The sequence below is a fragment of the Ranitomeya variabilis genome, chromosome 8 (genome assembly GCF_051348905.1).
Source record: "Ranitomeya variabilis isolate aRanVar5 chromosome 8, aRanVar5.hap1, whole genome shotgun sequence".
In the NCBI taxonomy this organism is placed as follows: Eukaryota; Metazoa; Chordata; class Amphibia; order Anura; family Dendrobatidae; genus Ranitomeya; species Ranitomeya variabilis.
The window spans coordinates 162907649-162933550 of NC_135239.1; the positions used below are offsets into that span (position 1 = coordinate 162907649).

At 46.8% G+C, this 25902-nt stretch overlaps 1 protein-coding gene across 1 annotated transcript in view; it reads left to right on the top strand.

The window, feature by feature from the left end:
• Positions 1 to 8297: 8297 nt before the first annotated feature.
• The window catches only part of BAIAP2L2 (BAR/IMD domain containing adaptor protein 2 like 2), a 112723-nt gene continuing 95118 nt past the window's right edge, over positions 8298 to 25902 (top strand). Inside the window, exons 1-3 of the mRNA XM_077277874.1 lie at positions 8298 to 8491; positions 9224 to 9299; positions 24899 to 24985. Coding sequence (XP_077133989.1) covers positions 8441 to 8491; positions 9224 to 9299; positions 24899 to 24985 — 214 coding nt within the window. The 5' untranslated portion in view covers positions 8298 to 8440. The remainder of the gene's footprint in view (positions 8492 to 9223; positions 9300 to 24898; positions 24986 to 25902) is intronic.

The window sequence follows — 25902 nt, forward strand, 5'->3', positions numbered from 1 at the left end:
GGGCCATGTCCCACGACAATCAGAATGATTTGGAGATCAGTCACATCAGCGATGTGAATGTTTTCCACGCCAACCGGAACACACTGAGACAAGAGAGTGATTATGCTTCTGCAATGTGTATCGCTGACGTGAGAAAGGTGTGTTTCGGCTGGCATGGAGAGCAGTAGCATCCCTGTTGTGACTGCTCTCCAAATCGTCCAGATCATTGTGGGATGTGGCCCTTAATGAATTATTGTCAGACAGATGAGGAATATGGTGTTTTATTATTTTTGATCTTTTACAGCAGACATGGGCTTTGATGGATTATAGGTGGAAATGTGAGTATAACTTTTTTGGGTTAATAAATGTGCAAAGGAGGGTGCAGAGTTTTATTTCAAATAAAGGACTTTATTCTTGCTGTGTCTTTTTTACAATATAACAATGGGGGCGTCTTATAGACTCTTCTCCATTACTAACTCCTGGGCTTGATGTCAGCTGACAATACAAAGCTGACATAAACCCCAACCCTATTACCCCACTTGCGACTGCACCAGGGCAAGTGGGAGGAGCGAGGCCAAGCACCAGAATTGGCGCATCTTATTGATGCGCCGTTTCTGGGGCAGCTGAGGGCTGAAATGGAAGGGAGGGCAATATCCCTGGCCCCTTCCCAGGCTATTAATATCAACCCACAACTGTCTGTTTAGCCTTTGCTGGTTAGAATTTATAGGAGACCCTAAGCCATTTATTTTCTAGAGGACTCCATAAACTAACCAGTAAAGGCTAAACAGACAACTGTGAGCTGTTATGATTAGCCTGGGAACTTATTGGGATATTGTCCCCTTTCCCAGATTAGTAACGTCAGCCCCCAGCCGTGGGCTTTCCCTCTGTTGGTTATCAAAATTAAGCGGGAGTCCACCCCATTTTTTTAAATGCATTTTTCATTTTACACACAATGTACACAGCGGGTGCTGAATACAACTCCCATCATTGTCGCCTGGATGTGCTGATCACAAGGAGACCAGGTGACAATGATGAGAGCTGCCTTCAGCTAGCGCCTGAGAACTGAGCAAACTACCTATGTGATCCATTTGTCATACGTGTGTGGCAGTTGTTTTGTCTGTGGTGCGTGTACAAAAAAAACTGACATGTCTGTCGAGTTTTTCACACATACGATCCTTGGGGAAAAAAACTGACGTGAATACAATGGATATGCATGTGTCAGTATTTGTGGTCCTTACAGACACAAAAAAAACAGGCGTGTAAAAGAGGCCAAAGTCCCATGTCCCTTGAAGTTGTGACAGCAGTTCTCACCCCCCCACATCATTGCACTTATGCCAAGATAAGTAACCAGTATTTAGGGCTACATTTTTAGATGGTTTTTATTTTATTTTACTAATCCTGGCATAGGTGCAATATTATAGGGAGGGTGTGAACTGCAGTCACACCTTCATGTGACTTTACTGCAACAATCAAAGACATGAAATTGTTTGTCAACTGTATACATTGAACTTTGGCAACCAGCCAGCAAACAAAAAAAAAACCTGGCGCTTTTAAGCACATGCTTTGTGTTGATAAGGTATAGATTTAGAAAATACTAATAAACGTGGAGTTTTATTGAATTTATGGAAAATTGGATTGGACAAAAAGATGATCATGGCAACCATTTTTTTTTTTTTTTTTTTTTTTTTTAAGGGAACCTGTCATCTTATTCATGCTGCCCAAAATGTGGGCAGTAAGTACAAAAGTTCACAAAAGATAGCAGCATGACAGGTGCCCTATAAATATGCTCAAAATAACTACCTAACTGCTAATCTTAATGACGGACAAAAATAGTGGACAAGTCGCTGACAAATCAAGGAACAGGAATAGAAAATCTCCACTCCCGTAAAAGAGATGAATGGAGATGTAGACTACTTATAATCCCTGATCACATCTGCATACCATCCTGATATAGCTCTAGGCAGAGGTTGAACTAGTTCAAGTAATATAAACTGCGATTTAAAAATTACAACGCAGAAAGCCAAACAGATATATGGTAGAACAAGTGTTACCTTAAGTTAGTTGCAGATGTAGGGGTTCCCTTGGTCCGTGCGCTCACCCCTGGGGAGTGGAGATTTTCTATTTTTTTTATATTTGTGCTATCAGTATAATTCTATTGTGATGGTACGGTCCCCTTGTTCCGTGCGCTCTCGGTCGTGCACTTACATAGCGGTTTGCACTGGTTCTGGTGCACCTGTCCTCACCTGTTCAATGTACTATATTATATTTAATAAAGATTTTGTATTTTTTATATTTATGGACTCATTGGTCGTTTGTCTAGGTTTTTGCCTACCCTCCTGTTCCAAACTATGGGCACCATGAATCGCAGCTTGGCTGCACGATTGCAGCCAGGTATATTTTTCTTTGAAACACACTGAAATATATACCTGGCTGCAATTGTGCAGCCTAGATCTGATTCATGTCTCCCATAGTTTGGGGACCATGAATCTGCCGACTGTTTCCCTTGAAATGGATTTTCCACTTCTATGATATTGATGACCTATTCTTAGGATTGGTCTTTAATATCAGATCACTAGGGCCCAGCACTCCTGCTAATCAGCTGTTACCAGCTCTAACAGAGGCCACTGTAGAATACGAAGCTGAACACCTCAGCTCTGTCACATTAGTGGCCACTACCAGTCATAATATTCCTTTATAGGCCCCCGTGCGTATTTATATTCACAGGTACAATGTGCTGACATGCAGAAATATGCCAACATATTGTTAAACTTGGAATGCTGCCTCTATCTTTTTGGGCATAAATGGAGGTTTGGTGTTTCCTGAGGCACCTTGCACCCGTTATTCTCTTTTACCTTTTGCTTGTGCTGCACCTATATTTTTGTATTCATATCTATGAAGTTTAGGGTCCTAGAGAACAGTACTTCTTGTCACAGCTGGTCAGCTCTCATGATTTGGCCAATTTATACTTTCAAACAGCAACGTAACTAGAGTCCGATGGGAACTGGTGCAAAATTTGGACCTGGGCTCCTGTAGTGTTTTAATTCCTATAATGACGCATAAATTTTCCCCTCTCTCCCATTATGTAGTAATATTCCCTATTCTGGGCCCCTTTCAGGTATATATGCCCCTTATCATGGTCTTCTTCCTCGTATATATGACTCCATCCTGATATATGATCCTCGTCCTGGTATATGTTCCCATCCTGATATATGTCCCCAATACTTGTATATGTTCCCCATCCTGGACCTCTTCCTGGTTTATATCCCCCATATTGGTATGTGTTCCTCACCCTGGTATATGTTCCCCATCCTGGTATGTATCCCCCATCCTGGTATATGTCCCCCACCCTGGTATATGTTCCCTATCCTGGGTCTCTTCCTGGTATATGTCCCACTTCTTAGTATTTGTCCACAATACTGGTATGTTCTCCATCATGAGGCCCTTTCTGGTATATGTCCCCCATCCTGGGCCCCTTCCTGGTATATGACCCCCACCCTGATGTATGTTCCTCATCCTGGTATATGTCCCTTATCCTGGGCCCTATCCTGGTATATGTCCCTCATCCTGGTATATGTCCCTTATCCTGGGCCCTATCCTGGTATATGTCCCTCATCCTAGTACATGTCCCCCATAGTGCCATTGTCGCTCTAATTCAATGCATAAGAGATAAACAAAACACTCCTACTCACCTTGCCCCACCACTCCACGGCCGCGCGTTGTCTTTTGCAGCCGGCAGCTGACTTCAGTGTCCAAGCGACGGGAGTGGATGATGTCACTGCCATGCGCCCTGAATCAGATGTGCGCCGATGTCAGCTGCTGGCCTCTGATTTGCCGTGTATTGTGGTGCACTGCCCGATGAGTTTGTGTGCTGCAATACACTTCAGCTGGATGTGCGTCTGATTATTATTATTATTTATTGTTATAGCGCCATTTATTCCATGGCGCTTTACAAGTGAGGAGGGGTATACATAATAAAAACAAGTACAATAATCTTAAACAATACAAGTCATAACTGGTACAGGAGGAGAGAGGACCCTGCCCGCGAAGGCTCACAATCTACAAGGGATGGGTGAGCATACAGTAGGCGAGGGTAGAGCTGGTCATGCAGTGGTTTGGTCGATCGGTGGTTACTGCAGGTTGTAGGCTTGTCGGAAGAGGTGGGTCTTCAGATTCTTTTTGAAGGTTTCGATGGTGGGCGAGAGTCTGATGTGTTGTGGTAGAGGGTTCCAGAGTAGGGGTGATACGCGAGAGAAATCTTGTATACGATTGTGGGAAGAGGAGATAAGAGGGGAGTAGAGAAGGAGATCTTGTGAGGATCGGAGGTTGCGTGTAGGAAAGTACCGGGAGATGAGGTCACAGATGTAAGGAGGAGACAGGTTGTGGATGGCTTTGTACGTCATTGTTAGGGTTTTGTACTGGAGTCTCTGGGCAATGGGGAGCCAGTGAAGGGATTGACAGAGGGGAGAGGCCGGAGAATAGTGGGGAGACAGGTGGATTAGTCGGGCAGCAGAGTTTAGAATAGATTGGAGGGGTGCGAGAGTGTTTGAGGGGAGGCCACAGAGCAGGAGGTTGCAGTAGTCAAGGCGAGAGATGATGAGGGCATGGACTAGGGTTTTTGCAGATTCTTGGTTGAGGAATGAACGGATTCGTGCAATATTTTTGAGTTGAAGTCGGCAGGAAGTGGAAAGGGCTTGGATATGTGGTTTGAAGGAGAGATCAGCGTCAAGGATAACCCCGAGGCAGCGAGCTTGTGGGACTGGGGAGAGTGGGCAGCCATTTACTGTAATGGATAGGTTCATTGGGGGGGTCATGTGAGATGGGGGAAAGATGATGAATTCTGTTTTGTCCATGTTAAGTTTCAGAAATTTAGCGGAGAAGAAGGATGAAATAGTGGACAGACATTGAGGGATTTTGGTTAGTAGGGAGGTGATATCTGGTCCAGAGATGTAGATCTGTGTGTCATCAGCATAGAGGTGATACTGAAAGCCATGAGATTCTATGAGCTGATGATGCACATCCAGCTGAAGTAGGGGCTGGTATTGGTGGGCCCATAATCCTCAACGGCTCAGTCGCAGTGGCGTCGATAGACATTGCGACACTGCTTACAAAAAGGAAGGTACATATTCTATATAGCAGTAACACAGTCAAAATATCACATGTTCAATGTTTGCATACATCTTAGCACTTACAAAGTACTGCTGTTTCCTTTTGTTTCTATCCTATCTGTCTGTCTTTCTATGCAGCGAACACAGGCAGAAGAGGGCCCTGTGCAAGAACAATATATGGGCAGTTTGCAGTCCAGTAGCTCATCATAATGCACAATTCCAACTTTAGAGGTGGAAGTGGACCCTCTTGCCCAGGGTTGCCAACTGTCCTGTGGTTAGCAGTTAGTACTGCAGCTTTGCAGCGCTGGAGTCCTGGGTTCAAATCCCACCAAGGACATCCTCTGCAAGGAGTTTGTATGTTCTCCCCGTTTTTGCGTGGGTTTCCTCCGGGTTCTCCGGTTTCCGCACACATTCCAAAGACATACTGATAGGGAATCTAGATTGTGAGCCCCATTGGGGACAGTGATGATAATGTGTGCAAACTGTAAAGCGCTGCGGAATATGTTAGCACTATATAAAAAAATAAAGATTATTATTATTAAATTCTAAGAGAGTCTGTAAAACTAAGTCACTTTTTTGACTTGTCATTAAAAAAAAATTAAGACTTCTGTGATTTTTTTGAAATTGGAGAAACTTATAGAGATTATCATGACTGTAAGCAGGGCCGCCATCAGTGCATTACTGCCCTGACTGGTGTAAGGGGCCTGGTGGACAGAGGAGGCCCGCACCATGCCCCGTCTCTTCTGCTCATCAGGCCCAGGCCCCAGCGGCAGGATTCTGCAGATGCAGTAACTGAACCTCCGGCCGAGACGCAGGTTCAGTTACTCTATTCCCTTGTGGGCCTGTGTGGGCCCGCAAGTCAATAGTTAAAGCCGCCAGCCAATCGGCCTGGCAGCTGACGTCAACACTCATGGCGCCGGCGTATGACGTCATTGTCATTCGCCGGCAAGTGCGCGCTTGAAATGCCGGGAGGGATCTTCGCTGCAGGAGTGCGGCCAGGTAAGGAGAGACTGTGTCTCCATCCTGCCCAGTGCAGAATGGAGACATGGGGGCAGGATGGAGACACGGGGCAAGATGGAGACAGATGGGGCAGGATCATGGTGCAGGATGGAGACAGATGGGGCAGGATAGATACGGTGGAGACAGATGGGGCAGGATGGATATGATGGAGACAGATGGGGCAGGATCATGGCGCAGGATGGTGACAGATAGGGCAGGATGGATACGTTGGAGACAGATGGGGCAGGATGGATATGTTGGAGACAGATGGGGCAGGATGGAGACAGATGGGGCAGGATCATGGGATAGATGGGGCAGGATGGAAGAACATGTGGCTGGAGCCAGGAATAAGACACATGGGGGCCAGGATGGGGGATATTATTACCATAGGGGCTAATTAAGGGATATTATTACTGCAGTGATGTATTTATTTTTATTTTTTGAGGAAACTGTTTTAAATGGGGGAGGCAGTCCTGTTACTGTGCAGAGTGACACTATATCGCCTTTTTGTCTTCATCTGATATAGTTTAGAATTAGGGAAAAAATTAAGTAATATGTTCTGCAAGCGGAGCTCTAAATAACTGTGTTATTTCCTGCAGAGACTAACCCTGGCTGGAAAAAGTGATGGCAGTCTGTGCTGGATGAAGATGAAAAGCAAAGCTGAAGGACTTCACCTAGAGACGTCACTGGTGAGTCAGTGTGTTACTTGTACACTGACACTATACACTGTATACAGCGGTCCTGTGTACAATGTCACCAGTGATCACTGTATTACCTTTACACTGACACTATATACAGAGCTCCTGTGTACAATGTCACCAGTGATCACTGTATTACCTTTACACTGACACTATATACAGAGCTCCTGTATATAATGTCATTGATCACTGTATCACCTGTAGAATATATACAGTTCTCGTGTGTATGTTACCGGTAATCACTGTATTACCTATACACAGACACTGCTTACCAAGTACAGATCTCCTGTGTATAATGGCACTTATAGTGATATTTAGTATTGTATGTTTTTTTTTTTTTTTATTATTAATGATCAGTATTGTAGTATTTAGTCACTATTTGGTGGTAATATGTTGTCTGGCCATGGTGTGGCGTTATTTGTTCCTTGTATGTGCTATTATTTGGTCACCATGTGGTTGCAATTTGTGGTCTGGTCATGGTGTGGTGGTATTTGTTCCTTGTATGTGGTATTATTAGTCAACATGCGGTGGTAATATGTGGTCTGGTCATGGTGTGGTGGTATTTATTCCATGTATGTGGTATTATTCGGTCACTGGGGATGTTAATATGTGGTCTGGACATTATGTGGCGGTGTAGGTTCCTTGTATTTGGTATTATAGGTCTCTGTGGTGGCAATATGGTGTCTGGTCATGGTGCGGTGGTATTTCTCCTTTGTATGTGAGATTATTGGTAATTTTAAAAATTGAAAAAAAAAAATACGTAAATTGTATTTTAACAAATGTTTAATAGGTTGCAGTAGAGCAGGGCCTGGCCAAAAGAGTCTGCCTTGTCGTTTTGGCGTCTTAGAACATCTTTTGGCCAAAACAAAAGCTGCTGGCTATATGTTTGATCTGGTGACGGGAGCTGTTAATGTGTGATTGGTGAAAAGTGGAGTTTTTCCAAGAGAGCGGAGGGACTGTGGACAGTTCGTGGGGTGGAGGCGGGGCTGGGGTGGAACCTGGGCGGAGTCTCAAGGGGGACCCAAAAAGTTTGCCAGTATGGGGCACCTAAATTCCCAGTGGCAGCCCTGACTGTAAGTCTCATCATTTTACAGTGAATTCAGCCAATGTCTTCATATAAGGATTGTGGGCTGTAGACATCTGTCACTGATCATAATGATTTATTATGGTTTTCCAATGTGTACGTAAAAAAAATTGTTCGTCCGTGATTTTTGATGAACTGTCCAGAAAAAATAAAAAGTCAAGTTGGCCACCCTGTTCTTACCTCTCTCTACCTGTGCGGCTGAACAGGTCAGCTCCTGATCTTTCCATCCACAGTATCCATGTGTCATGTTTATTCTCAGGAGCCCTCACTTGCACTAACTCATGGTGTCCCCTGTTGAAGAAGAGGTGTTGGGGCAGGAGCCGGTTTCACGTCACATTCCAGTGGGAGGAACAGACTCTGTGTCTCTGTCAGCTGTTCCTAGATAATCAGATGGTGCACTCCTCACCAGAGCACTTATTAAACTCTCCGGTATTCTGTTACCTGCATGATCAGGTATCATTGTACTTGGTGAATTATTAAACCATCCTCTCTTCCCCTCTCCCTGTGGTCAACGTCCAAACTCCGCTGGTACAGGTACCCTTCTTTTTTCTTGCTGACTCCAGGAGAGAGCAGCCATGGCTCGAGAAATGGATTCCATTTATACCTCCACGATTGCCTCCTATAAGGTGAGATCTCTCCCCTCCTATTCTTCATACGTAGAATTATCTGTAATTATTTATATCCAAAAACGATCAAATTTAATGGGCGAAGGGAAATCTATGAATTTACTGCAGATTCTTAGTTCTATCATCAGAAGATGGAGGGGAAGGTATTGTCCTGTTTTCAAAGAAAGAACCAAAGTTTGTTGAAAAATGTAGATTCTCTGTAATTCACTGCTATCTATAGGTCACCGGATGGACTTTACGAGCACGAACAATCCGATAATGGATCAGGGAAGTTGCTGGGAATTCCCTTTCATCCTGACACTTGATTTTTTATTAATATGATTATCTACTGCTTCATAGACTTTACATTAGGGATTGAACCAGCAGGGAAAGTAGATTCTCTGGAGTTTAAACATCTTATAAAGTAATCTCCTGCTTGTGAAGGGATCAATACGTATGTTTTGCTGTATTTGCATCCTCATCGTTTATAGGATCGGTGTCAATGACTAACTCGGGTTTAATTGTACATAGTTAAGATGACTCTCGTAATGAGAACCGGCTTTACAGGAAGAAATCCACGACTTTTTCTGGCAAGATCCTATATAATTTTTCTTTATAGTCCTGTTTCACTGTATTCTATATTTTATAGATATCCATATACGTACACAAGGAAAGTACAGATACGCTTCTATATTCACAGTCACGTTAAAAACAAAGCGTTATTCAACCTCATTTTTTCTTTTTTCTTTGCAGAAAATTTTAGGTCAATTTAACCCAGCTCTGGAAAACCTTGTATACCTAGGTAATAACTACGTCCGAGCATTAAGCGGTAAGTGTCTCTACCATTGTGCCATATATTAGTATTTTATATTCTTTCAATGCAACCAGAACATTGCACAGAACATTCGTTTTGACCATTTTATCTCTAGACATTTGGTCATTTTTAAACTTGTACATAGACTATAAATGAGAGTCTAGGGGTTCTGCTAACCATGTATTGCATATATTGGCAGCCATTCTTTGCCATGCATGATCAGAATACCATTCGTGCCAAGTCAAGCAAGACAAAGTGCCTCATATGAGACGAAACGGTCTTCATCTGGACAGTGGTTAGGGGTCTAAAGCGGGAATGCCCCTTGATGCCCCTGTGTTTGGCCTCCAACCAACAGTACACAGATATACTTGTCTATGTCTCAGTATTCACAGCTGGCAAATTGCGGACACTTTCTTCCGATGCAGGAAAGTGCTGCTCGTTTTATTCTTCCCCAAATATTATGAGCTTTGTGATATAAATGTCAAATAAATCTTCCATGTCAGAAAGCGTGGAAACAGGTGGCAGGTAAGTATTTATGGTGCACTTTGTGCAGGGGACACTATCTGGTGTTTATGGCAGACACTGTGTGCATGACACCATTATTTCAAACACTGTTAAAGTAGCATGTAATATTTTAATCTTTTACATTTTAAAACTTACAACCCTTTGTGGTTAGCACCTAGTAACACCCCCTTTTGAAAGTATCTCAGCTTGTAAACGCTTTTTGTAGCCAGACAAGAGTCTTTCAATTCTTGTTTGATGGCTTTTCATCCATTTTTCCATGGTAAATTCTTCCAGTTCTGTGAGATTCCTGGGTCGTCTTGCATTGCTATCCTGAGGTCTAGCCACAGATTTTCAATGATGTTCAGATCAGGGGACTGTGAGGGCCATTGTAAAACCTTCAGCTTGCGCCTTTTGTGGTCTTCTATTGTGGATTTTGATGCGTGTTTAGGATTATTCTCCATTTTTAAAATGTAAAGCTGAAAATATATATATTTTTCTTGCCCAAAATAGAAAGGAAATGTGTCCTCTTTAACTTTAGGCCTTTTAGAGATCATTTCATCTTCACCTTGCTTAACTGTTCACAATAACAGTAATTTTGACCAGGGGTGAACAAACTTTACATGCCGTTGTAGGTTATTCATATTGTTATCAATGTGTTTAGTGTAATCGTGTTTCCCAAGAAATAAATTGCAAGATGTCATTAATGATTATCTAGGCCAATATGCAAGCAGTGCTTTGGTTATCACATGAATGAATGCTGATCTATAATGTTAAAAAGACTAGTGAGTCACTGTCCTAGGACAATGGTTCTGCAGTAAAGTGGTTTTCCTATGGCTAGTATCTGCCATCACTGCCCCCACTCCGATCCTAAGAATGAAGGGGGTACAGTTCTTATGTAGTGGTTTTGGCCACTTGAATGGTCCCAATCATTTTAAATCATAAGGTGATGCTAGAAATATGGCCTCACCTTATTAACACCCTGTGAAAACAATCTGTTCCCAGTCTGCCGATGGGCAGGGATATACATGTGGGATGCCCACCCTTGTTTTGGTTAATCAGACCTATGGATTAATTGTAATATAATGACCATTAGACAACATTGTATCTAATTAGTCTTCACAGGATTCTGGGCAATACAGAGACCTCCAGGGGACCTGGCATGGAAGTGCCCAGAGAGATGACACAGTGATTTTTTACCCCAAGACTTGGGGATTTTGCTGCAGATCTTGCAAAACCTGCTAAATTAATGGGGTTCGTGGATTTTGACTTCTTCATTGAACTCAATGGGCAAAACATCAACAAGTATATTGCATAATTTGACAAAATGCTAATTCACATAACACTGCACTTCCACCTTGTTTTTCTTTTTTTTTTACTGACAAAAACCTAATTATACCAATAACAACACTATATAAGAAGCAAACAATAGTTCCAGACTATTACCACCACATAGTGACAAATAATACCACCGTCAGCTTGGAAGTTCAGTTCAATCTGGCAGCAGAATGTGACAGAGCAGAAGAGCTGAACAGATTGATAGGAAGTTTTGAAAGAAAAGATTCAATATAACTTGTATTTTATCCACTGAAATCCATTCAATCTTTCCGGACAGTCAGGTCCAGTACTAATCAGTGATTGACAGCTTTCCTTGCATGTGTCATATGTCATGAAGAGGTACCTGTCAATCACTGTTTAAAACTGCCCACTGGACCTGAGCACACAGAAAGAGATGGATTTTATTGCATAATAAACAAGTTAGGCCACGTTCACACGGTTCAGTGTTTGGTCAGTATTTTATATCAGTATTTCTTAGCCAAATCCTGAACGTGTGAATGAGGGATTATTCTGAGTCTTTTTTATTGAGCTCTTCCTCTACAACTTTCTGCTGGCAAATTGCACTGGACTTCCAAGCTGACAGGTTTCCTTTAATAAAAACACTGGACAGAAACAAATATTACCGCCATATAGTAACATTATAGTCGTGGCAATTACCAGTTCTGCACAGGGGTACTGCAGACCACATAAGTGGATCCATTACAGAAACACTCAGCGACTCACAGATTGTGATTGATTGTACCTTTTTCTTCTACATCCGGCTCAGAGTGTCAATTCGTTCAACCACTATTACTAATACTAACCACTAATACTACAGTCCACCACCTGACAGCACCATTGGAGGACGTCCTTCTTATCCGCAGTGGGACAGGAGCCACAAGTTAAAAGGACCCTCCCCACTCCACCCACCAGTGTTTTTCCTGTCCCACTGCGGATAGGAACTGCAAGACGTAGCCTCCGACGGTGCTGTGCAGATGGTGGGGATCGGGGGGCCCAGCCTTTCCCTTCCCCGCCACAAGATATCTGCGGCTGATACCTGCGATGGGGGGTCCCTCAGCCTCCCCCAGTGTAGCGCTGCTCCTGGGGCCAAGGTCCGTTTCTCCTTGCTGGGGCTCTCGGCCCGGGCGCTGTCTGCTGCAGCGGTGGCTGTTCCCGCATGCGGCCGCAGCCGTTTCGCCGGGGGCGCTCTGTGCAGCAGCCGCTGCCGGCTCCAGGACACGCGGCCGCGTCACTTCCGGTCGGCGGCTGCGTCACTTCCGGTCGCGGCAAGCATCGGACCGGAGGACGCCAGCGGCAGCGCCGGCCTTCAGGAAGGCCTTTTCTCAGCATGGTCGACCGCGCGGGGCGCGGTAAGGAGGCAGGATCAACCAGGTAAAACCTATATAAGCATACAATGGGGGTCGTTGTTCCGCCGGCTATCCTGACAAAAGGTGCACACGGCTGTATTGTAATATTATCCTCATCATGGAGGACACTACCAGACCTGAGGGGACTGACCAGCTTCAGGGGCACGTGAGTAGGCTATGTAAAGCCATACCACAAAGCCCACCCCTCCCCCCCCCCCCCGCTTCCCTACTTACGGTGCCACGTATGTCTATTTACCCTAGGCTGAGCCTCCCATCCCCACAACTGAAAGGAAAAAATCGGGGAAGAATAAGTGCCCGATTTGTGCCACTAAGTTTCCAGAAAATTGGCGGAAACCATTGTGCAGATCGTGCACATCCAAAATTGTGGGTGATGAGCAGACGGCACTACTATCCAGCATGAGGACCATGATTCGACAGGAGGTTCAGGCTTCTATCTCAGGCTTGAATCTTCCCCAGACTCAGTCAGAACCACAGACTTCACGGAAGAGGCCAAGGGAGTCTAGCCCTTCTTCCGAGGGTGAGGTTTCAGAGGATTCTGACCAGGAAGAAAGAGATGGATCTGTGGGCAAAGGGAAGAGATATCTCTTCGCCGCAGCAGACACAGATGAACTTCTTTATGCTGTACGTAACACCATGCAGCTACAAGATACACCAGAGGAAACCTCGATCCAGGACGAGATGTTTGGCGGATTACATGCCCAGGTGACAAAAGTCTTCCCCGTCAACAACCACATCCGTTCCATGATCCTGGAAGAGTGGCAGGAAGCGGAGAAGAAGCTAGTGATTCCCAGGGACTTTAGACTTCGTCTGCCCTACAACCCTGAGGACATTAAAGTGTGGGATGAAGTTCCCAAGATCGATGTCCCACTAGCAAAGGTGGCGAAGAAGACCTCAATTCCATTTGAGGACTCTTCCGCGTTAAAAGATCCTATGGATCGTAAAGCGGATGGTTTGCTAAGGAGAACTTGGGAGTCCTCCGCGGCAATAATACGGGCCAATATAGCGGCAACTTCCGTAGCCCGGTCAATGCACTTATGGATTGACGACTTAGAGGATCACCTCAAAGCCAAGACTTCTAGAGAGGTTATCCTTAAATCATTGCCTTTGCTCAAACTCGCAACAGGCTTTATGGCAGACGCTTCTGCCGAATCTGTACGGTTTGCGGCTAGAAGCGAATCCCTGTCTAATGCGGCCAGAAGAGCCATATGGCTAAAGACCTGGTCGGGGGATCTCCAGTCAAAAAATAAATTGTGTGGAATCCCATTCTCAGGAAATAAAGTATTTGGGCCGATTCTAGACGATATTCTAGAAAAAGCCTCAGATAAAAAGAAGGGTTTTCCTGAGGAGAATACCAAAAAATATCAACCCTTTCGTAGGTCCCGACCTGGTCAGAGGACAAACTACAAGGGGAAAGGGAAGACTGGGAGGTGGTCTTATCCCAAGGGTGGAAAGGGTAGAGACTCCATCTTCCCTAGTGCAGGCACACCAAAGTCAAATAAATGACATAAAGGTGGGAGGTCGATTACAGAAATTTCTAGGGGGTTGGCAGAAGGTATCCCAGAATCCTTGGATTCTACAAGTAGTTGCACAGGGATACAAATTAGAGTTCTCCAGCAGTCCCCCAGAAAGATTTGTAGTGACCCGACCTTGCCCGCTCTCCGACTCCTCCATGTGGACAAACATTCAGGAGCTGTTAGAATTAGAAGCGATTGTGCCAGTTCCCATCTCAGAAAGAGGCAGAGGCCATTATTCCCATTTGTTTTCAATAAAGAAACCATCCGGAGACTCCCGGACGATTATAAATTTAAAACCATTAAACAAATGGGTCCGGTACAAAAGATTCCGGATGGAATCTATAAGATCCACGACGCCTCTAATAGACAAAGACATGGTAATGTGTACCCTAGACCTAAGCAACGCATACTATCATGTCCCGATACACCTCTCCTACCAAAAGTTCCTGAGGTTCGCCATAATGAACAGGGGGATTGTACATCACTTCCAGTTCAGATGTCTCCCCTTCGGGCTTGCTTCAGCGCCCAGGATCTTTACCAAGCTGATGTCGGAAGTTGTGGCCTATCTAAGGAATCAGAATGTGACCATAGTCCCATACCTGGACGACTTCCTGATAATGGCGAAATCACAGAAACTCCTCAAGATAGACTGCACGTTCACTCTTTCCATCCTACAGGAGCTGGGGTGGATCGTGAACTGGAAAAAGTCCTGCCTGGTCCCAAATTCCAGAATAAAATTTTTGGGGGTGATCTTAGATTCCAATCTAAGAACATCTTTTTTACCAGAAGACAGACAAGAGACCTTGATCAGGCACATCCACCATTTCAGAAGAAGTACCCCCTCCATAAGAGAGGCAATGAGGATACTCGGTTTCATGACAGCATGCATACCCTGTGTGAGATGGAGCCAATTCCACTCGCGGAAGTTGCAAAGAGAAGTCCTAGGATCTTGGAACAGAAAACAAAGTTCCCTAGACAGGAAGATGCTTGTGTCTCCTTCGGTAAAGAAATCCCTAACCTGGTGGACCACACCAGCGAACCTGAGAGAGGGAGTTCCATGGATACTCGATCCCTGTGTTACGGTTACCACAGACGCCAGTCAATACGGATGGGGCGGTCATATAGGGAGAACATACTACCAGGGAGAATGGACTCCTCAAATTGCCGCAAGATCGTCGAATTTCAGAGAGCTGTACGCGATCTGGAAAGTGTTGTGCCAGGCCCAGTCATTGGTCCGAGACAAACACGTGAGAATACTGTCCGACAATGTCACAGCAGTGGCATTTCTGAGACACCAGGGAGGTCCGAGACATCCACCACTGCAACACTTAGCAGACCAGATTTTCAGGTGGGCAGAAAGATCTGTCAAATCCATCTCGGCAGTTCACCTGGAAGGTGCCAAGAATCAGGTTGCAGATTTCCTGAGCCGAAAGTCGGTACATCCCGGAGAATGGGAATTGAACCCGGAAGTATTCAGCAGTCTGTGCCAGAAATGGGGAACGCCTCAGGTGGACCTCTTTGCCACCAGGTCAAACACAAAGGCCAGAGCATTTTTTTCTCTGAATCCTCTAGATGGAGCCACAGGAGTAGACGCCTTGTCTCAGTATTGGGGAGAAGGTCTCCTATACGCTTTTCCGCCTCTTCCTCTGATACCGAAGACACTCAGGAAGATACGAGACGAAAGAGCAACCGTAATCCTGGTGGTTCCTTTCTGGCCGAAAAGGAGCTGGTTTTCTCTATTGTCCAGGATGTCAACAGAAGAACCAGTCTTTCTACCGAACAGGCAGGACCTTCTACTTCAAGGTCCAGTATTCCACAAGAATCCAGACTCTTTTCACCTATCTGCTTGGATCCTGAACGGCAAACCCTAAGATCTAGAGGCCTGTCAGAAGATGTCATTACCACACTCCAGGCAAGCAGAAAGCCGGTGACTTCGGCGATTTACAACAAGATCTGGAAGCGGTATTGTTCCTTTCTGGGAGAAGGTCATGTGGATACTTCAAAACCAGATATCCCCAAAATCCTCGATTTCCTGCAACTCGGATTTGACAAGGGCCTTCGGCCTAGCACTCTAAAAGTACAGATTGCAGCACTTAGTGTATTTTTTGATACATCACTAGCCTCCCATCCCTGGATAGCCAGATTTTCCAGGGCCACACAGAGAATGAGGCCACTTGTGAGGAAATCAACTCCTCCTTGGGACCTAAACTTGGTCCTTAACACTTTGTGTAAAACCCCTTACTTACTGTCAGAAGATATGGACATAGCCAATCTCTCCTTTAAAACCGCCTTCCTGATTGCCATCACATCGGCTAAAAGGCTAGGGGAGATGCAGGCTCTTTCTATCCAGAACCCATATCTTCAAATCTTTGACGACAGAATAGTCTTCAAACATAACCCAGCTTTCCTCCCCAAAGTAGTATCATCTACCAATATCAATCAGGAGATAATCCTTCCTTCTTTCTGCCAACACCCTAAAAACGCAAAAGAAGGGGTCTACCATAACCTTGACGTTAGGGAGACTGTTCTAAAATACCTGGGGGCGACAAAAAGCTGGAGACGGGACACTAACTTATTTATTCAATACGGTGGTCCAAATAGGGGTTGCAAGGCAGCAAAATCAACCATTGCTAGGTGGATTAAAAATATGATTAGCCTAGCATATACAAACCAAGGGAACGATCCCCCGGACACTCTTAGGGCCCACTCAACACGAGCCATTTCTACATCATGGGCAGAGAAGGGGGGTGCCTCAGCTGAGCAAATCTGTAGGGCGGCGACTTGGACTAGTCTTTCTACCTTTGCTAGACACTATAAATTAGATGTCGTATCAGACCAATTAGCCTTTGGTAGAAAAGTCTTACATGCAGTAGTCCCACCCTAGTTAACATCCTTTGGTATTCTCCAATGGTGCTGTCAGGTGGTGGACTGGAAAACGGTAATTAGTTCTTACCGGTAATTGTATTTCCAGGAATCCACCTGACAGCACTACTAGTTCCCTCCCACTGCAAACTTTTACTACTGACTAATGTGATGTAACATTGGTGTGTAATTGTAAATAAACTCTCTTTTTTGCATCCATCCAGATGTGGTACTTAGAAAATCACTGGTGGGTGGAGTGGGGAGGGTCCTTTTAACTTGTGGTTCCTGTCCCACTGCGGATAAGAAGGACGTCCTCCAATGGTGCTGTCAGGTGGATTCCTGGAAATACAATTACCGGTAAGAACTAATTACCGTTTTCATTCTGTAGAACTGGGCACAGACAAAAGTTTTCCTTCACACCTACAACTTAATCCCAATACTACACAAGCCTCCCCATCCAATGTGCTATCAGTAGTAACTAGATGGGTATTTCCTGAAGGAACTACAGATAGTGCTTTGGAATGGTGCCCGGGTGCCCCTGCAAGACTTTCACACTTGGGTGCCCCTCAGACGCTGGTTTGGTAGTTGAGGATTTGGTGGGCGCCCCCACTCTGGGTCCGATTTGGTGGCCCGGGTCACTCTGGGTCCGATTTGGTGGCCCGGGTCACTCTGGGACCGATTTGGTGGCCCGGGTCACTCTGGGTCCGATTTGGTGGCCCGGGTCACTCTGGGTCCGATTTGGTGGCCCGGGTCACTCTGGGTCCGATTTGGTGGCCCGGGTCACTCTGGGTCCGATTTGGTGGCCCGGGTCACTCTGGGTCCGATTTGGTGGCCCGGGTCACTCTGGGTCCGATTTGGTGGCCCGGGTCACTCTGGGTCCGATTTGGTGGCCCGGGTCACTCTGGGTCCGATTTGGTGGCCCGGGTCACTCTGGGTCCGATTTGGTGGCCCGGGTCACTCTGGGTCCGATTTGGTGGCCCGGGTCACTCTGGGTCCGATTTGGTGGGCCGGGTCACTCTGGGTCCGATTTGGCGGGCCGGGTCACTCTGGGTCCGATTTGGCGGGCGGCGTCCCTCTGGGTCCGATTTTGCGGGCGGCGCCACTCTGGGTCCGATTTTGCGGGCGGCGCCACTCTGGGTCCGATTTGGCGGGCGGCGCCACTCTGGGTCCGATTTGGCGGGCGGCGCCACTCTGGGTCCGATTTGGTGAGCGGGGCAATAATTATAATAACACTACAGATAGTGCTTTGAAATTGTGCTGTGCTATCACTTTAAGAGCTGATATTATCTGGCAAAACTGTGCTGGTGTACAGTTCGCAGGCGTTGGCATAGTAACTGGGCCTGACTGCGCATATCAATGAGCTAATCAGCCAGGTGGCAGGTGGCAGGTACATTTCAAATTGCCTCAGAAACCCGGCCATTATAACCTATGGGAAAATTTCCCTATTGAAATGCATTACAATGAGGGGAAAAAACATTTTCAAACGCAAATTGCGCCAAAACTACAAATCCGATCGACACGAAAAATACTTAGCACACCTCTTGGGGATGCTGGCTTCGAAATGACACCTCACTGGAGTCTGTGAGTGAAGCGGTTCGGGCCGCATTACGTGCGGACTGAATAATAATAACTAGATGGGTATTTCCTGAAGGAACTACAGATAGTGCTTTGGAATGGTGCCCGGGTTGCCCCTGCAAGACTTTCACACTTGGGTGCCCCTCAGGCGCTGGTTTGGTAGTTGTAGCCCCTCAGGGTTGAGGCCACTCTGGGTCCGATTTGGTGGGCGGGGTCACTCTGGGTCCGATTTGGTGGGCGGTGTCACTCTGGGACCAATTTGGTGGGCGGAGCCACTCTGGGTCCGATTTGGTGGGCGGGGCGCCTCAGGGGCCGATTTGGTGGGCGGGATCACTCAGGGTACGATTTGGTGGACGGGGTCACTCGGTCTGATTTGGTGGGCCGGGTCACTCTGGGTTTGATTTGGTGGGCGGGGTCACTCTGGGTCCGATTTGGTGGGTGGGGTCACTCTGGGACCAATTTGGTGGGCGGGGTCACTCTGAGACCGATTTGGTGGGCGGGGTCACTCTGGGACCGATTTGGCGGGCGGCGCCACACGGGGTCCGATTTGGCGGGCGGCGCCACTCTGGGTCCGATTTGGCGTTCGGCGCCACTCTGGGTCCGATTTGGCGTTCGGCGCCACTCTGGGTCCGATTTGGCGGGCGGCGCCACTCTGGGTCGGATTTGGCGGGCGGCGCCACTCTGGGTCCGATTTGGCGGGCGGCGCCACTCTGGGTCCGATTTTGCGGGCGGCGCCACTCTGGGTCCAATTTTGTGGGCGGCGCCACTCTGGGTCCGATTTGGCTGGCGCCGTCACTCTGGGTCCGATTTGGTGAGCGGAGTAATAATTAAAATAAGACTACAGATAGTGCTTTGAAATTGTGCTGTGCTATCACTTTAAGAGCTGATATTATCTGGCAAAACTGTGCTGGTGTGGTCATGTACAGTTCGCAGGCGTTGGCATAGTAACTGGGCCTGACTGCGCATATCAATGAGCTAATCGGCCAGGTGGCAGGTGGCAGGTACATTTCAAATTGCCTCAGAAACCCGGCCATTATAACCTATGGGAAAATTTCCCTATTGAAATGCATTACAATGAGGGGAAAAAACATTTTCAAACGCAAATTGCGCCAAAACTACAAATCCGATTGACACGAAAAATACTTAGCACACCTCTTGGGGACGCTGGCTTCGAAATGACACCTCACTGGAGTCTGTGAGTGAAGCGGTTCGGGCCGCATTACGTGCGGACTGAATAATAATAAGAACTAGATGGGTATTTCCTGAAGGAACTACAGATAGTGCTTTGGAATGGTGCCCGGGCTGCCCCTGCAAGACTTTCACACTTGGGTGCCCCTCAGGCGGTCCGATTTGGTGGGTTGGGTCAATCTGGGTCTGATTTTGTGGGCGGGGTAAATCTAGGTCCGATTCGGTGGGCGGGGTCACTTTTGGTCCGATTCTGTGGGCGCGGCCACTCTGGGTCCGATTCGGTGGGCGGAGCCACTCTGGGTCCGATTTGGTGGGCGGGGCACCTTAGGGACCAATTTGGTGGGTGGGGTCACTCGGTCCGATTTGGTGGGCTGGGCACCTCAGGGTCTGATTTGGTGGGCTGGGCACCTCAGGGTCCGATTTGGTGGGTGGGGTCACTCTGGGTCTGATTTGGTGGGCGGGGTCACTCTGGGCCCGATTTGGTGGAAGGGGTCACTCTGGGCCCGATTTGGTGGAAGGGGTCACTCTGGGTCTGATTTGGTGGAAGGGGTCACTCTGGGTCCGATTTGGTGGGCGGAGCCACTCTGGGTCCGATTTGGTGGGCGGGGTCACTCTGGGTCTGATTTAGGGGGCGGGGTCACTCTGGGTCCGATTTGGTGGGCCGGGCCCCTCGGGGTCCGATTTGGTGGGCCGGGCCTCTCGGGTTCCGAATTGGTGAGCGGGGTAATCTACTATCTAATTATCTAAGGGCACTTCCGTCTTTCTGTCTCACAACACCGCTACGTCATCATCTCGTGAGACCGCAATGCACTCTTGGGACCGGAGCGCGCAACAAGCATCGGGTACCGGCCACTCCAGGTGCAACAAGCATCGTGTACCGGCCGCTCTAGGAGGTGCAACAACCATCAGATACCGGCCGCTCCAGGAGGTGAGTATGTAACTTTTTTATTTTAATTCTTTTTTTTTTTAACAGGGATATGCAGTATACTATGTGACTGGACAATATACTACGTGACTGGGCAGTATAACTACGTGGCTCTGCGCTGTATACTGCGTGGCTCTGTGCTGTATACTGCGTGGCTCTGCGCTGTATACTACGCGGCTCTGCGCTGTATACTACGCGGCTCTGCGCTGTATACTGCGTGGCTCTGCGCTGTGTACTGCGCGGCTCTGCGCTGTGTACTGCACGGCTCTGCGCTGTGTACTGCGCGGCTCTGCACTGTGTACTGCGCGTTCTGCGCTGTATACTGCGCGGCTCTGCGCTGTATACTGCGCAGCTCTGCGCAGCTCTGCGCTTTGTACTGCGCGGCTCTGCGCTATATACTGCGTGGCTCTTCGCTGTATACTACGCGGCTCTGCGCTGTGTACTGCGTGGCTCTGCGCTGTGTACTGCGCGTGTCCGTGCTGTGTACTGCGCGGCTCTGTGCTGTGTACTGCGCGGCTCTGCGCTGTGTACTGCGCGGCTCTGCGCTGTGTACTGCACGGCTCTGCGCGGTATACTGCGCGGCTCTGCGCTTTATACTGTGCGGCTCTGCGCTCTGTACTGCACGGCTCTGCGCTGTCTACTGCGCGGCTCTGCGCTGTGTACTGCTCGGCTCTGCGCTGTGTACTGCGCGGCTCTCCGCTTTATACTGCGCGGCTCTGCGCTTTATACTGCGCGGCTTTGCGCTGTGTACTGCATGGCTCTGCGCTGTGTACTGCGCGGCTCTGCACTGTGTACTGCACGGCTCTGCGCTGTGTACTGCACGGCTCTGCGCTGTGTACTGCACGGCTCTGCGCTTTATACTGCGCGGCTCTGCGCTGTGTACTGCACGGCTCTGCGCTGTGTACTGCGCGGCTCTGCGCTGTGTACTGCACGGCTCTGCGCTTTATACTGCGCGGCTCTGCGCTGTGTACTGCACGGCTCTGCGCTGTGTACTGCGCGGCTCTGCGCTGTGTACTGCGCGGCTCTGCGCTGTGTACTGCGCGGCTCTGCGCTTTATACTGCGCGGCTCTGCGCTGTGTACTGCGCGGCTCTGCGCTGTGTACTGCGCGGCTCTGCGCTGTGTACTGCACGGCTCTGCGCTTTATACTGCGCGGCTCTGCGCTGTGTACTGCACGGCTCTGCGCTGTGTACTGCGCGGCTCTGCGCTGTGTACTGCACGGCTCTGCGCTTTAAACTGCGCGGCTCTGCGCTGTGTACTGCACGGCTCTGCGCTGTGTACTGCGCGGCTCTGCGCTGTGTACTGCGCGGCTCTGCGCTTTATACTGCGCGGCTCTGCGCTGTGTACTGCGCGGCTCTGCGCTGTGTACTGCGCGGCTCTGCGCTGTGTACTGCGCGGCTCTGCGCTGTGTACTGCACGGCTCTGCGCTTTATACTGCGCGGCTCTGCGCTGTGTACTGCACGGCTCTGCGCTGTGTACTGCGCGGCTCTGCGCTGTGTACTGCACGGCTCTGCGCTTTATACTGCGCGGCTCTGCGCTGTGTACTGCACGGCTCTGCGCTTTATACTGCGCGGCTCTGCGCTGTGTACTGCGCGGCTCTGCGCTGTGTACTGCGCGGCTCTGCGCTGTGTACTGCGCGGCTCTGCGCTGTGTACTGCGCGGCTCTGCGCTGTGTACTGCGCGGCTCTGCGCTTTATACTGCGTGGCTCTGCGCTGTGTACTGCGCGGCTCTGCGCTGTGTACTGCGCGGCTCTGCGCTGTGTACTGCACGGCTCTGCACTGTATACTGCGTGGCTGTGCAATATACTACGTGGACATGCATATTCTAGAATACCCGATGAGTTAGAATCGGGCCACAGTCTAATAATCATAAGACTACGGATAGTGGTTTGGAATTGTGCTGTACTGTCACTTTAAGACCTGATATTATCTGACAAAACTTGTGACCTGGTGAGCTGATGTAGATTTCATAGGAGTTGGCATAGTAACTGTGTCTGACTGCGCATATCAATGAGCTAATCAGCCAGGTGGCAGTTATTTTTAGAAATTGCCTCAGAAACCAGCCCATTATAAACGTATAGGAAAATTTCTCCATTGAAACGCATTGAAAGACTTTTTTCAAACACAAATTGCGCAAAAACTACAAATCCGATCGACACGAAAAATACTTAGCACACCTCTCAGGAACGCTGGCTTCGAAATGACACCTCACTGGAGTCTGTGAGTTTAGCGGTTCGGGCCGCATTACGTGCGGACTGAATAATAAGAATAAGAAGAAGTTTACCACGGTGGAATAACAGTATAGTGCTTTGTTCCAAAGCACTATAATAAGAAGAAGTTTACCACGGTGGAATAACAGTATAGTGCTTTGTTCCAAAGCACTATAATAAGAATAAGAAGAAGTTTACCACGATGGAATAACAGTATAGTGCTTTGTTCCAAAGCACTATAATAAGAAGAAGTTATCCACGATGGAATAACAGTATAGTGCTTTGTTCCAAAGCACTATAAAAATGGCACCCTTGGGGCCCCACATAGTAAAAGTACCACCTTATTTTTGCAATCAAAAAACTGTATACAGTGAGTATTGCTTCTAGAACTCTACTCTCAGTAATTGTTACCTTTCATGTCCTCATTAGTAACAATGCTTCCTGTTATGTCATGATCACGTAATAATTCCCCTTTTATGACCCCACTCAATATTTATTCAATTTACAAAATAGTAGTGTTCCTGTTTGTGAACTTGCAGAATACGATATGCCATGATCATGTAATAATTCCCCTTTTATGACCCCACTCAATATTTATTCAATTTACAAAATAGTAGTGTTCCTGTTTGTGAACTTGCAGAATACGATATGCCATGATCATGTAATAATTCCCCTTTTATGACCCCACTCAATATTTATTCAATTTACAAAATAGTAGTGTTCCTGTTTGTGAACTTGCAGAATACGATATGCCATGATCATGTAATAATTCCCCTTTTATGACCGCACTCAATATTTATTCCATTTACAAAATAGTAGTGTTCCTGTTTGTGAACTTGCAGAATATGATATGATATGCATATCTTTTATGACCATATTCAATATTTATTCCATTTACAAAGTAGTAGTCTTCCTGTTTGTGAACTTACAGAATGCGACATAGATCAGGGTATAGACACAACATTTTAGATAATTAACTCTTTAAAAATGGTATTTTATTAGAAATAAATAGTCTCAACCAAAAATATTCTCACATAAACAAAGTGATTAAAGTGCTATAAAATATAACCAATGCTTAGATCATATACCTAAGCAGATGGGGAAAAGCTGTCCTTAGTATCCCCTAAGCTCATCCAAACTGTCTGTGGAGGTTGGCAGCCTAGATTCAGCAGGGCAGTTGCGGCCCCCACTCATGTGTCATCTGTATCCTAATCTCCCTAATTGTCCCTATGGTTTGGACATAACAGGGACAAAAGAATAAAAGAATACAGTTACCGTCAATATCTCTGAGGGTGTAGGTGTCCAGATACAGTGATAGTCTATGATATTAAAAATTGTTGGCCAATACGTATGTAGGACTAGTTTATAGATATAACCAAAAGATGAATTAATGTCTTCTTACACTCAACTCCCCCTTATACTGACCCTTTCTATCAGTGGAGGTTGCACCCTATTCCTACACGTCGGTGGCGCCCTCACTCACGAGTCGTCTGACCTTCAATTTTTCTAACTTTTCCTGATCCAACTGATTGTGTGGATAGACCTATTGGTGGTGCCTATCTTCTTTTCTCTGGTCCCTTTTATGTCCAAATCTTAGGGACAATTAGGGAGATTAGGATACAGACGACGCATGAGTGGAAGCAAAACCGCCGTGCTGAAGCGAGGGTGCCAACCTCCACAGACAGGAAGGGTGACCATATGGAAATATGTTCTTTTGTTCCTCGCTTCTACCCATTAATGATATGATAGACACAGTAATTTCCCCTTTGGGCACCTTTAAAAAAGCAAAAACATCTTATACTTACCCAACCCTGATCCCACAATGAGTCTGCACCATCTTTCTCTTTACACTTCGGAGCCTGGGTCACTCAGTGGGACGCAGTGTTATTATAGGGCATCCTACTGTCTGTGCCAACTCAAAGGAATTTCTTCATTGTGGTCTCTGGGGGGCCTGAACTTCTTGATCTAGCCGGATTAGGTGGCCCAAGCCCCCTTGAAAATGCAGGCTATGGTGGTAGTCATGCCATTGATTATAATATCGAACAGAAAAGTCTTGATTTTAATAAAATGTCTTCACAATGGATATTACCAGGTAATGATGTATAATATTCGCTGATGTCTTCTTTCTATCCACAGGTCTATCTGAAGTTGCTGAGTCTTATTTTAATGCGATTAGGAAGATAGGTGAACAAGCATTGCAGAACTCTGCATGTAATGGCCTGGGTGAGTCAGAGGAAAGGTTTTTCCTCAAAACTTATTATAATTTAATGTATAGGCAAAGGAAATGTGACGATATCGGAAACAACTCAAATGATTGCTTCATTTTCCAATTTTCATGGCCATGAAGCTCTGTTCTACCTATGGCGTGCAAGGCCCCAATGCCGACCCCAGATTCTGCTAGATGCTCTTCCTATTTGTTAGCACACCTTTTCTGAGTATACGAGCCCATACGAAAGGCTGAGTATAAGAAAGCTGACCCAAGATCAACAACAAACTCAGTTTCTGCCCACGTCTAGCTATGCCATTCTAAACTGGGGTAACATATGCTACACATTCCAGTGGGATGGACAAAGACAGCGCTCGTGCATGAGCTGTGAAGATGGTGAACTTCTGGAACATGTTGCAGATCCTAGTTGGGGTCATGTGACCACTCACTGTGCAATTACAGTAAGACCATAGCAGTTGGGGGGCCAAGATAAAAACAAAGAAAAAGATTAAATATGTGAAGCAAACATTTTAAAAATATTTTCACTAATTTCGAGATGTATTCGGATTTTTAGACCAAAATTTGTAGAAGAAAAAAACCCTATAAAATAAATAACGCAGTCAAAAGCATTCAAACATGACTTGCCTACTCCTTGGTTATGGCTGTAGGCACTCTTGTGGCAGTCGGGAGGTACTGTTTTTTTTTTTTGGGGGGGGGAGTGGGGCACTCTGCTGGCACTCTTAATGGGGTCACCTTGATGGAGTTGCTAATGAAAGCATTTTAATTATTATGGGGCTTGACGTGTACATTAGATGAGGCTGTAATCTCTCTTGTTACCATATTTTTGGTCCGCGTGCTTGGAGAATGGGAAAATGTTTCACCGGTCTGTACAAGGACCTCAAATTTGAGGAATCTATGCAACTACTGTGCTGAA